A 13593-nucleotide genomic window follows, 5' to 3' on the forward strand; every position below is an offset into this window, starting at 1 on the left:
CTCATCAATCCCTGGGGCTTTGCCGCTGTGGAGTTGTTTGACTACCTCAGCGACCTCCACCAGGGAAATTGACGACAACCAGGGAAATTGACGACAATAAAATAAAATCTTGAAATATCAGTTCAAAAAGTTTTGATACCTGTGCTAATTGTGTTGCAGCCTGTGTACAAAGCGGTATTCATCCCATACTCTAAAGTTGGGCTCATAATCAGACTTTTGACATGGTTCATTTGCAATAATGAGTGTAATTTCAATCCAACTGAATTTAAGCCTGAATCATTGCTTTGCCATTCAAAAGCAATTTGATGATTTTGTAAATCACATGCTTCTGCAAACCATATTTCGTCCATTGAACCACTGACTGTTCTAACAGTTTGTTCAATGTTTTCTCTCACTTGCTACCCTGCGACTCTCGTCTCCCCCCTCTATTAAGATAGCTCTCTATAGAGCTATCTTGTAGCGTCTAACAGAGTGGATGCCAAATGCATTACACCACCAGGGCACCTGGCATGACACTAGCAGCCTGTTCCAAAAAGTATCAAGTTGTGGCTTGTAAGCGCTGAGCAGGGGTGAGTGTAATTTTCTCTCACTTCTCCAATAGTTCTCCTAAGCACCCCCCCCCACTTAAAAAAAGTGCTTGACGCATCATTTTAGTATGATCCGGATTGGAATGAGTGAGCTGCAGATGGAAAGCGAGCAGGACACCACGCAGTAGGAGTGGCAGTCACGGTAGTGATGGAGTGGGAGGGAGTGCGAGGCAGTAGGGAGGAAAAAGGAAGCAGCAGGGAGAGGGGCATGATAAGTTTATGAGTCATATTATCGACTGGCAACCATGGTGTGTTGATCGTGGTAATCGGTTTTCCTTGGGCACAGGAGAGACCAGGGACTTCACTAGGAGTCTTCATTGAATTTTATTTTAAAGCCCAGCAGCTGGCCTCTGCATTAAGGATTGACTGATTGTTCATTTGAAGAGTGGGAGTGTGTATTTGCACGGCCAATTAAAGCAATACCCAGCAAATGTGAAAAATGAGGTCTGATTGTTTGGCCATAGTATATAGATAGTGAGCTCTGTGTAGCAGGGACAGATGTTTCTACTTTTCTGCCTGGGGACAAGCATTTAAGAGAAGTTAATGACTGGCATCGAACCTAATTCTGCTGAGGGAGAGAGAGTGGAAAACAAAGTGAAGCTGTAGAACTTGGATTAACAAAGTTGGGATGGAAACAAAGGAAAGAGATGGATAACATCGGTAGCACGTTCATTTGTTACCCTTTGTCTCTGACTATCTATCCTTCACGCCTCTAGTTTTCTTAAAATGCTTATTACTTTCTCTCAAAGCAACTTTATCTTAGTTCTCTTCTTCTTACACTGTCCGTCCCCAGTGGCGTTGCAGTTTTCTCATGTGATGGCAAGCTCAGTTCATAGTGTAGCAGTCAGCTCTCTCCCATATCTCTGGTTTAGAACTTCCTGTTTGCCCCTTCTGTGTGTTGCTTATGAAAGTTGTTATAGACTTCCCTTCATGCTCATGAAGTAAGGAGCTGTAGATTTATGATCTCATTTAGCTTTGACTTTACAGCAGCCAGCTCCAGAGTCGGTCAAATGAAATGCCAGAGGAAGTTCATCCTGCAACTCTAGACAGCGAAACCACCAGCTCGGATGTCTAATTGGATGATCCCTCTGAACTTTGTTAATTACTAAAGGGTTGAGAGCGCCTTTGCACTTTGAGGATGTGCTCAGGTAATAACATGAGGTGGTTAGTTAGTTAGTTTTCATAATACTTGCCTCAAAACTACACATATCTGACATGAATCTGATCTCTACTTACTCCGGTGTACAGGGGAAGAGGAGGAAAGTGTGAATCACATTTGGTTACTGCTTTTAGCTTAGTGATGGCCACATCCTCTGATCTTATCTCCTCTATCCCTCACTCAGCAGGGATTTAACTAAAGTTGTCATTCAGCATTGTAACTGGGCAGCATTTGAACGAAGCTTGATGAAATTAGAGCCATCCCTCTCTTCCTCGTCAGCCTTTCTAAAACCACAACTCTTTCTTTTCCGCCTATCAGTAACTCTATCTCAAATCGTTTTTTACTTGGGGAAAAGAGGAAGTTATGGTTAGAAGATATGCCAGCAGTGGATGGTGGGACTTCATATGCCTAGGCCAGCACATGTGATGTCATGGGAACAAGGAAATTTTGAGGTGGTGCAAAAGACGGGCCAAATTCGTAAAGAGAAATTTTCACATTAGTGAGCAAACCCAATAGATTGTTTCATCCCTTTCGTTTCCTGTCGTTTTCATTGCTGCTGTCTTATTAATGGGCTTTTTTCTATGGCGGCCATGACTGTGAAAGCTTAAAATCTGTCACTTACACATTCTATTTTATTCCTCCCATCTAATGGGTGGATTTCTGGGACAGTGAACTGAAAACCTCCTCTCTCCTGACACCACCACCTGCGTCTGGGAGGAGAGGATTATCCCCCAGACCTGAGGTGCCCCCAGCTAACCGCCACTGATTGAATGACGATGATATTGAGTCATGTTATCTGAGGCCTGACCTGCTTGCAATATGCAAACATCAATTTCACTCTGCTCACCCTGAATATTATTCTGTATAACATTAGATACTGAGGAAGTGGTTTTTCTAGCACTAATGAGATATTTGATAGGCTGCATGGTGTGCTTAATATGTTAAATGAACCAATGTCAATGACCCACTCTTTGCTGCAGAGAGGAGGTTCAGTCATATTTACATTTAACCAGTGTTTCAAAAACCTATTCAAATTTGCACCCTGAGATCAGTTGCATATGAGAGCTGATATATCGCCTTGCAACAGCTCAGGCAAAAACCACATAGGGACAAAGCAACATTTGCATTTAAGAATTACCTCTTCCCTGCTGCTCTCAAAACTGCCACTGTGATGAGAATGGGGAAGTTGGTGCCGAATGGATAGGTGGGTTGTAATGAAATTGGAACTGATTCAAATAAGCTCTTAATTTCAGCCCAGCATTTATGAAACATTAATGAAGAGGGGAGGAGATGTGATGCTGTAAAAACTCCCTGGCTAGGGAAAAAGAACATGAGGAGCACAGCATGAGTTTAAACATGTTGGAAAATGAAGAAAGTATTATGATAATGGAGCTGACATGCCTCCAATATTACTATGTTTAATTTTTAATGTATTGCTTATTACTGCCCACTATGTAACATATCATTAAAAAAAATCTGTGTGACACAAACTTTGGCTCAATTTCAGGCTGATAGCAGTATGAAATATTGATTCCCACTTGCATCCCTTTGCAAGAACACTTCCTAACCAAAAGTGAATATCTGGTGCATAGGCAGAGAGCCCCCACATGTAAAAGGCAACTTAATTGTATGCAGGAGGCTGCATGTACCCTTAGAGTGAGTAACATAAGTGGATTCTGCTGTTTGAGGCAAGCTAACCTCCAACTGTTACCACCACAGGATATCAACTGTAACAGGCCGGTGTGCCACACTGTGGTGTCGGACACCATATCTTAAACACGTCCACAGTATCGCAGTCCTCATTACATATGCTCTTCTACAGTCCTGCAGTAATCCTGCAAACAGCTGCAGGAATTTCCAAATGAACCCTCTCGGTCTAGTAGTAGTCGGTCAGTAGTGGAGCTGCAGTTTAAAATGCCTGTCCAAATGAATTCATTGTTAAAATTCTGTAAGAATTCCATCATGTAACTACTTTATGTAAGAATACACGTATACTGTATGTGCTCTTCTTGTACACCGGCAGATATGTACAGATACACACATTAATGCTAACAGACATAAAACACATGATTACTCACACACTCAAACACACATGTTGAAATGAATCAGAAGTCCTGACAGTGAGTGATATGCGGGCGGAGCAGCCGAGACAGAGGAAAAGAGTCTCCCCTTCAGGCAATGGCAGAACGAAATAGACAGTCAGATGCAGTTGAAAGACGTTGAAGGAGGCTCTGCTGTGAAGACTGGAGTCACTACAGAAATTGGCTGCACACTGACTCACAAATATGTAAAAATATTAAGAATAATAGAATAAAACTTTAGGAAGAGTGCCAATAAGTTCCACCGTGATTCACTCTGTCATACGGAAATATCATTGAGGTATGTAGGTAATACTGTATGAATAGAAATAGAAATGTGAATAGAATATTACTCCTTCCTTAGTGCCAATTAAATTCATAGAGTCTAGAAAGTCTACTAAATAAATAATGAAATAGATCAAATAAAAAAAAAAAATTATGATTCCACTGTCATGGCTGACATGACAGCACATTTAAGTGCCTCACGTAGCTATAGTCTGTTGGCCGCAATTCAAGTAAATTGAAGTAAGTCCGATTTAAAATCCACTCATTCTGAGAGAGTGAGGGAAGAAGAGGGAGAGGCAGTGAGTGCAGGAGAGGAAAGGGAGAGAGGGGGTGGGCTGCCGAGGGATTGGCAGGAGTGACGAGATGTGACAGTGAGCACATTGGCTTTCAGGGTGGTTGCTACTTTACACTCCAATCACACAGTCCCCCTGTCCCCCAAGACATTTTAATCTGATCCCCCCGACCCAAGCAGACGAGAGCACTACACAACACTGCTCAGAGGAAAGCAGGAGAGTGGCAGCGAGCCCAGCCACAAGATTTTATTTCCAGCCTTTTCCTTCCACTTAAGTGGATGGGTCTTTAATTTTATCACTAAAATGGCTGCTCCTGCCCTCATTACATTTTGCTTTATAGGCGTGTGTAGGTGCAGCATGAATGAACGGGTCGTGCTGGCGACGGCCTTTGCGTAAACTGTGTATACATGTGCACGTGCTTGCGAGCACACAGCACTACTTTTGATTGGATTAGTCAGAGAGAGACATCCACCTTTCATCCTCACCCCTCCACCACTGGTTACGGGGCTACACTATCGATCCCAACCAGCTCCATTTCCTCTCTGGGTCCAAACTTATTAGATGCTCTGCTTTGACACAGACTGATCCCTCCCTTTTCCTCTTCTCTTTGAAACCCCCATTCTCTTACCATTCGTCTTTGTCTTTCTTCATCCTCCATCAAGCTCTTACTCTATCTCTGTCATGCCATTGTGTTTTTCATCCCTTTGTGTATTTTCCACCGATGTTCTTTGTCTTATCTTAATCTGTACCCATTTCTGCTTATTTTCTCCCTCTGACTGTTCTATCCCCCAACTCTATCTGCCTTCTCCTGTCTGTCAATCTCTGGCTTCACTTTCTCTCTCTGACTGTTGACTACAATATTGAGTAGTTGGAGAGATCAATTGCCATTAATTGCCTTTGGGAAACAGTAACTTTTGACAGGGTTGAAAGACAAAAAGAGACTGCAATGGAGAAATGATGACTTTGCAGCTAACGTTAGGTGACAGAATGGGCACAACTAATCACAATATGGAATGTATTAAAGAGTCTTTCTTTTCTCCAAACACTTTCTACAACACTTTCAAGTGTTAGACAGATCTATTAGTTTAGAAATGTTTCATAAGGGAGGACTACTTTTCAGATTACTGGTGATACGGTCCAGCAGAATAAAATATCTTGTCTGAACTCATGCATTTTAGCAACATAGATAAACAACGGCAGACAGAAACAACCAGTGTCTTCTCTTGGTCTAAGATATATATGTTTCCATGTTTCTGCAGGCTCTGTACCCAAGCCCAGAGGAGGGCTGGCAGATCTACAGCTCGGCACAGGACGCAGATGGGAAGTGTATCTGTACCGTGGTCGCGCCAACCCAGAACATGTGTAACCGCGACCCACGCAGCAGGCAACTTCGCCAGCTCATGGAGAAGGTGACAGCTGTCAATAACACACTCACTTTGAGACACGATTGTTAACCGCGCTCGTGCCTGGCGCCGTCTGTCATATAGGATGAGGAAGTGAACAGTTTTACTTCCTTTACCCTGCAGTTGAGCAGTCATGCAGAGTATTATGGCGCCAATCAGAAGACTGTTATTGTTGCTTGAATTTTTCTTTTTTGAGCATTAGAGCTGCTTAAAGTGCCTTAATAAGAGAAATGTCCTAAACGTACCCACATGCTGCACACTGAATCTGTTTATTCAGACTTGTGCTCATTCTGTAGTCCTCCAAGTGAAAAATATGAAGCTTGATTTACGTCTGTGCGGAGGCTCATCGCAGAGCTTTAGCCGAAACATACGTAAGTGGCCTGATGTTTTTACTTGGGTGGGTGATAGAGCGAGGGAGACGTGAGAGTGACAGTGATTAGCTCCAGAGCGAGTAGTGACTCTAGAGTGCTTTTTTTTTACCAAAGTGGCAAATCTGTAGCAGAAAAAGTTAACCCTCTCTTTAATTTCATGTTGCTTATGGAGAAGGAGAACCAGGAAATGAGTTTGGGGAAATGCAATACTACCAAGTGATAGGTATGTCGCCGCAACGTGTAGTTACATTTTTGAGAGGTGCGCATCAGGCTACAACGTAGAGTCTGGTATAGGTTTGTGTCTCCCACGTACTAGGGCTGCACAATTATGGCTGAAATGATAATCTCGATTAGTTTGATCAAAATTGAGATCACAATTATTTATCATGATTGTTTCTTGATTTCAACCAAAACTAATGTTATTGTCACATAGGCTATTTATAACTGCTTTCACATCCATTTTGTGCTACATTACTTTTATGTTGAAGTTGTATGTTGTACATACATACAGCTGCATCACATTTCAAATTATCTGAAATAAATAGCCTAGGATATATATATTTTAAGTAGTTAGTATGAAGGAGTGCGATGGACGTACTCACAGAGAGACGGCTGACTCATTATGATTGGGTCCAGCACGGGTTGAATGGCGGGTCAGCAGAGTTACACACGTTGTGTGTATGAAATGTCTGTATAGTCACTGCGCTGCATTTTTATGAACTATGATATTCTGGCCATGGGTCACATCTCTCATCCGGGTCCAGCAGGCTCCGTCTCACACGCTATTACTTCTACCAAGCCCGTGGTTCCCGCAATAGCAGAATTACCAGCGGAAACACTGATACAAATAACAGGTTTGCCTCTCATACTTAACAATATACAGCTGTGTTAACAACAATTAAAACTGTGGACAAATGTCAGAAGTGTGGACCCGGGCTGCACGGAGAGTAAGAGAAGAGATCCAAACACAGGCACGGCTTTACAGAAGAAATGGGTCATGTAACGCAAAATTAAACCATATCAATATAAACAACAATGTTTCATTTGTGGAGAAGCAGCAGATGCGAGAACTTTAGGCGCACCGGTGCGACCTAGTAAAGAGCCCTGTGAGCTAACAGACACTAACTAGCACTAGTCACTGCTGTTGTCTGAAAAACAACACGGACGGGACAAAATGTTGCGTTTACTGGTAAACTGGTAAACCTTTTGACCGACGTATGACCAACTGCTATCTGTCATGGAATCTTCCTCACGTTACTCTGTCCTCTGTGACTGTCTACATCTAGAAACTAAGCTGTGCGGTGAAGGGAACAACTGACTGGCACATGATCAGACAGTGGTTTACGGAGTGGTAGGTTTGCCAAAAAAAACAGAGCGTTCTATGAACGGAATGACGTATTTTAAAATATTGCTTGATTGTGCAAATTTGATTGTGGGAAGCCAAAATTGTGATTGTGATTAGAATCTGATTAATTGTGCCTAAGACTTTAAGCTTTAGTCAACGCTTTTTTTGTGAACACTCGTGTCAAGTATGAAAAGCAAATACATATGTCATACAAAAACATGTGCACAACGTAACCCTGAAGCAGACTACACTGTTTCAGCAACCAGACAATAAATCTATGTTTTACTTACAACATTATTGACCGCCTCTACAGTGCAGTGCATGCAAATTTAATTTCCTGCTGATGGCTAGTGAAGAAACACACCGACAAACACAGAACAGAAGTAAGAGTAAAGGCAGGGATCCACGACTGCTTGTTGACTCTAAGATCTGCAACTGCATTAATTGGTGGTTTGCTGATTGGCATCTTTCCATTCCGTCTTTTCCAAACTACACAATACAAACCTAAGAAATAATAAACAGCTTTCTCTTACTTGATGGGCCGTGGCAGCTCATTCACGGCAGAGTTGTTCTTGTGGACGCTCCACACCAGCGAACTGGTGAATGAGAGGGTGGATCCTGGGAGCCTGGGAGCAAAAATGTAGAAAACAGTGGGTAAGAATGACACTGAAGTTCTCTTGTGAGATGAGATGGGGGTAAACTAAGATGCTGGATTGGCCCTGAGATCCTCATGGATCAGTGAGACATATGAATTCACATATTGCATTCATTCTCACTGACGTTTGCCATTTCCCCTGACAGTCTCTGTCTGCTGCTGTTTCAAGCACACATTCGTACAGACAAAATCCACTAACAAACACATTTTAAAGGGTGCCTGGGAAGCTCACCTGGTTGAGTGTGCAGACGCTCAGTCCTTGTTGCAGTTGTTGCGGGTTTGGTTACGACCTGCGGCTGTCATCCCATTCTCTCTCCCTCTTTCCTGACTTAATCTGTCCTATAAATAAAGGTAATCTTTAACAAAAAAATGCCAACAGAGAAGTACTGTGTCTTTATAGCACTTGTTTTATACTGTATGTAAAGAACACGGTTTCTGCATGTTTTGAAATATGCATAATCAAAATACAGTACATACTGTATAGTCTATTATGTGTTTGAAGGCACATAATATGTCTGTGTGTGCTTTCCAGTATTGTCAGTGCTGCTCATGTAGCTCATAATAAGAGAGCTTGTATGCAAGTTGACTTTCCTGCTACAGTATGCAGTACAGTAAAACAGTATAGTATGTGCTTTGTATATGTGGATGTATGTGGATGTCTACCTAACAATGTCCTCATTCTCAGGTAATACTGTAATAATGATGTTTTCTTATTTCAAGGTACGTAATTAGCTGTTCATTATTTCATGTTCATGTTTTTTTCACTTTCCGTCATGGGAAAGAACTTCTGAGCTTTCAACATTAAACGGTAAACCTGTTAACTATAAATACGATGAGCTTTCTTTCAGAGAGAAACAACTTTTGGGGGGCTGAAGACATACAATACAGGTGAAAATGAGGTGAAACCCATCTGCTCCTCTTCAAAATTAGCATATTTATCCGTGAAAATCAATAAGATCTTAAAGAAAATTAGAAGAAAAACAATTAAAAAAGACATGAATACTACTTTAAAAGCGAATAATGTTATTTGTTTAATTAATTAGTTTGTGTTGCTGCATTGTAATGCATGTCAATAAATGACATGACATAAGCCTTCAGAAATTAGCAAAGAGTTAAATCATCACCTCTCTGTCAATCTCTGACTATCATAAGCTTTGCAAATATCTTTTTTTGTATTGGATTGATTTACACAGCGTGGGTGTATGTTTTTGTTTCTTCACTCTGTATGCACACTGCTTATAAGACAGCAGTTATTAGAGCCAAGCGTTCCCATCAAAAACAGTCCATGCACAGCCTAATGAGGACACCTGGGGTCAGCTCTATTTCAGCTACAAACAAGCGAAAGCCACAAGTTAAGACTACGTGTCTGTGTATGTGCACTTAACAGCACGATGCATGCTAAGACATCCTCGTTTGAACCCAGATAATGTGTGGGAATTATTTGAGCAGACCAGATCCACAAAGGCTCTCCCGGACACAGAAAGCCAAGGTTGTACTAACACAACTGCCCTCTCTTCAAAGAATGTAAAGTAGCCTTGCGGAAAAGCTTCTATTCAGCTTTTAGCAAAGGCAGACTAAATACCATCCAGAGCAGAGTTAACCCTGAAGGAAAGTGGTGTGAGAATGCTCAGAGCGCTTTAGAAGACCTCATCCCCCTTTGACCTCTCTATGGGACTGTCTAAGTTAAGATCAGATAAATTGAATTGGGAGGGCACAGTCAGGCATGTATACACTACACACAATCACTTTGGGATTTGGTACAAAGTGAGTAATTACACTGGACAACTGTGACTGATTGAATTCTGGAAAGTATGTGTGTGGAGAATATTATGTGGCCAGAAGAAAGCGTGAAATGCCTGGTGTGTGTGTGTGTGTGTGTGTGTGTGTGTGTGTGTGTGTGTGTGTGTGTGTGTGTGTGTGTGTGTGTTCAGTTATCATGGCTCAGAGGATGGAACAGTCCCAACTGCAACCACAGCCCAGGAGGATGGTGACACTGCATTTGTTTAGACTCAAGGCTGGGGGAGCCGTTTACTGTTAGACATTCATCCAACTATTCCATCTGTAATGCTGTCAAATACGTTTTTAACTGGTGATGAAAATATATTCTGACCATATATTCCATGGCCAGTTCATGTAGCATGTGGGAGATGAGTTGGGCCTAGAAAACTGTAGGCTGAACATAAACTAATTGAGTGGGCTGGCAAAGTGTAGGCAAGCAAGGCATTTGGTGCTAAACAGACTTTATGTCATACTGTGACCTTTGAGAATTGGGTCTGTTTTTGTTTTTGTTAAGGAGGGATTTGAATAAATATCTTCTGTGCGCTCAGAGTTTTAGCGTGCGCTTCTCTGTGGGTGGGTGTTGGTGTGGGTAGTTGGACATATGAGTCGCCTATATGCACCACAACCCTGCAACATTTGTCAGTGTTCGGATGATTTCTGGCAAGTCCAGTGCAACGTGCAGCAGATGAGGGGGTGTATGAAACAGTAGGCTGGTTATGCATCAACAGAGTGGGCTGTTGAATTGTGAGCAAGCAGAGTACTTAGTAAAATTTAAACATAGTGCAAAACTGAAAACTGAGATTAAATAAACACCTACTTGACAGCATGTTTGCACCTCCGATGAGATTTATTCTGTTTGCGTTACATCTTAAGTATCTTTTAACTTGTGTACACTGTCTTTATGGTACTGCATGCTACCCTTCTGTTTTGATAGCTGTGGGAGACAGGATATTTATATCCTAACTGGGTACCTGTTGACTTTTATTGCCTTACTTATGAATGTGTTGTGTTTAATTTATATTTATACATTCTGTGATATAACAATATCACAATTTCTTTATTGATAATATTTTGTGTTGTTAATCTGAGTCTACAAGTAACAAGTAGACCTAGGCTTACTAAAGCTGTGGGATAAATGTAGCTAGTTGAGTAAAAAGTGCAATAATTGCTTCTGTAAGTTAATGCAGTAATAGTAAGTAACGACTGTAGAAATGTAAATGCTCAAGTAAGTAGCTCAAGTAGCCTACTTGTATGTACAGTAGGCCTAGCCTAACGTTAACCTAGTTACCTTAGTGAATGTACTAGCTAGCTAGTTTCCACTACTGTTTACTGAGTTGAGAAACGCCAGAGGCGGCTAGCTAGAACGGAAACGCCATGAAGTTAGCTAGATAGCTAATGCTAGCTAGTTTAGCTTCAGAAAGGTGGCTTCAAACAGTCTGCAACTTTCGCCCATTTATGTTGCGTTTTTCTGGTAGCGGCTAATGTGCCGTTACCGTCACTTTATTGCTCAAGCTGCATCAGACTTGACTCATGACAAACGCTTGCATGCCGCCATGTACATCATTCTCCAGCTGTTAATTCACTTTAGCCTGAGCACAGTGCCGCACTGTAGCCTCCAAACATAACATGCTCAACAACGAAAAGCTTACCTCAATACTTGATGGACACATTCGCCAATAAGCTCCTCACTCACTCATTAGTCGATTGTTGATTATTTTCCAGTGTTCACTAACGTAGAACGTTATTTTTATGACCCGACCCTGTCTGGAAAACGATTCTATCCTACCTCTAGCAATGATAGGCTATTAAGTTATATGTTCTTACTCCATGGAGTGTAATGTTGCACTAAATGTGATGTGAAGATTGCGTTATCCCTCATTATCATAGCATTTTCTTTTCATTCTCAATAGTTTACCTATTTTCTTTCTCAATTCATCGTTTGGTCTACAGAGACTAGGAGTGAAAGTTTGTCCAACCAACAATACCCCCCAAAAAAACAATGAGATTCAGTTTGCTTAGAAGGCAGAGAAAATATTTCACATTTGGGGAAAGTAGGCTACTTAAAGTACTTAAATGAGTAATCAACTAATCGGTTAATCTACTAATCAGTTAAACTCTAATTGCAAGCTAGAGCTGCATGAGGAGTGGATGATTGTGTCAAAAATCCAATCTATTCCTTTAAGAGTTATATTGAAAGTGTGTGTGTGTGTGTGTGTGTGTGTGTGTGTGTGTGTGTGTGTGTGTGTGTGTGTTTGTGTTTGTGTGTGAGACAGGTTCAGAACATTAGCCAGTCAATGGAGGTGCTGGACCTTCGGACGTACAGAGATCTACAGTATGTAAGGAACACTGAGGGACTAATGAAAGTGGTGGATGGAAAGCTGAAGGTGGCCTCGGAAAATCCCCGGAGTCTCAATCCAAAGGGCTTTCAGGTAATTGGCTGTCTGTCACCTTCTGTAAAGTTTGTGTGTGTATTATTCGCCAAGTGAATTCAGATACTGTTAGATGGGGCATTGCTCTCCATGTGCACACAAACAGAATGCATTGCAGTCTCTTTCGCTCTTCACACACAATAACGTTTTATATGACTCTTGATAGACTGCCGTGTACACAAATTCAATTCCAAAACAATATTTCAATCATGGGCAGAGGAAATGTAAACAAATTCACATGCTCCTGAATTATTAAACTCCTGGAAGAGAAGTGTTTTTTTCTCTATTCTTCTCTTTACATCCTTTCCTCCTTTCCCTCCCAACTCCGCCTCACTTTCTCTATATACTTAACATTCTGGTTTCTGCTCGTAGATAACATATTCACATTTATCTCAACCTTATCTCTCTACAAGCTCAGACTCAGCAGCCATTATCAGCGGGCCTTTTTGTCTTTCTGTCAGCATCCTGTCTTGCCCTGGCTTTCTCTACATTTCTCACACCCTTACAGATATTAGATGGACCATAAAATAGTTTGATTAAAGGATGCCTTGATAAATGCTAAGTGTGCTTTACCGCTGGGACCCTGCCTCAGCGCAGCAACAGGCATGAATGGCTGTGCTGTTTTGCTTTGTTTCTATGAAAGTGAGCCTAGTGCACCTAATAAAGATGTTTGTGAAATTATCAAATTCATCAGTTAAGCCTAGAGATGACTAAATATGCAGGGCAGTAAGCATTATATCCCAGGACTAGTCTGAATTTAAAGAAAAAAAATGCAAAGAAAAAATCTTTAAAAAGACAAAAAGGATTTGACAAGAGCAGGTTGGCTGATGAATGCGTGCAGCTCAAAGTTGCCAATGGCAGAGCGCGGGAGATTAACGAGACCAAATTTTCGTGGCTTGAAAAGGGGAAAATTAGATTTATGAAGTGGCGCTACAGGGCTGAGAGCTGCTCCATCACTAGATTTACGATAAACCTTAACAAGGAGGAAACAGCCCATCCTGTGGCAGCCACACTTTATTGATACAACTATTTCTCTCCTGAGCCTTCTAGTTTCCAAGCAGGCATCCTGGCTTTCCTGCTGCTTTTTGCACTCCTACCTAAGGACACATTGTTCTTTTCCCTTCTAAACACATTAGTCATAGACCAAGTTTACACCCTGCAGCGTCATGCATGCTCCTTAATGTAGGCAAAAATCACCTGAACCAGCTG

The 13593-nt window shown here is 41.6% G+C and overlaps 1 protein-coding gene and 1 long non-coding RNA gene across 5 annotated transcripts in view; one reads left to right on the forward strand and one right to left on the reverse strand.

The window, feature by feature from the left end:
• The window catches only part of olfm2a (olfactomedin 2a), a 45510-nt gene that overhangs the window by 28000 nt on the left and 3917 nt on the right, over nucleotides 1-13593 (forward strand). For 3 of the 4 annotated variants that reach the window (XM_034894697.1, XM_034894695.1, XM_034894698.1), the window contains exons 2-3: nucleotides 5662-5811; nucleotides 12229-12384. In XM_034894697.1, the coding sequence (XP_034750588.1) occupies nucleotides 5662-5811; nucleotides 12229-12384 (306 nt within the window). Of the gene's footprint in view, nucleotides 1-1716; nucleotides 1736-5661; nucleotides 5812-12228; nucleotides 12385-13593 lie in introns of those variants that run through there. The other variant, XM_034894699.1, reaches the window with a different exon arrangement.
• Nucleotides 8055-11794, reverse strand: LOC117958365. The gene is made up of 3 exons (XR_004659703.1): nucleotides 11605-11794; nucleotides 8409-8510; nucleotides 8055-8147 (listed from the first exon to the last, which is right to left on the reverse strand). It is a non-coding gene; the product is annotated as an uncharacterized LOC117958365 (long non-coding RNA).

Source organism: Etheostoma cragini, chromosome 15 (assembly GCF_013103735.1).
Source record: "Etheostoma cragini isolate CJK2018 chromosome 15, CSU_Ecrag_1.0, whole genome shotgun sequence".
Classification (NCBI taxonomy): Eukaryota; Metazoa; Chordata; class Actinopteri; order Perciformes; family Percidae; genus Etheostoma; species Etheostoma cragini.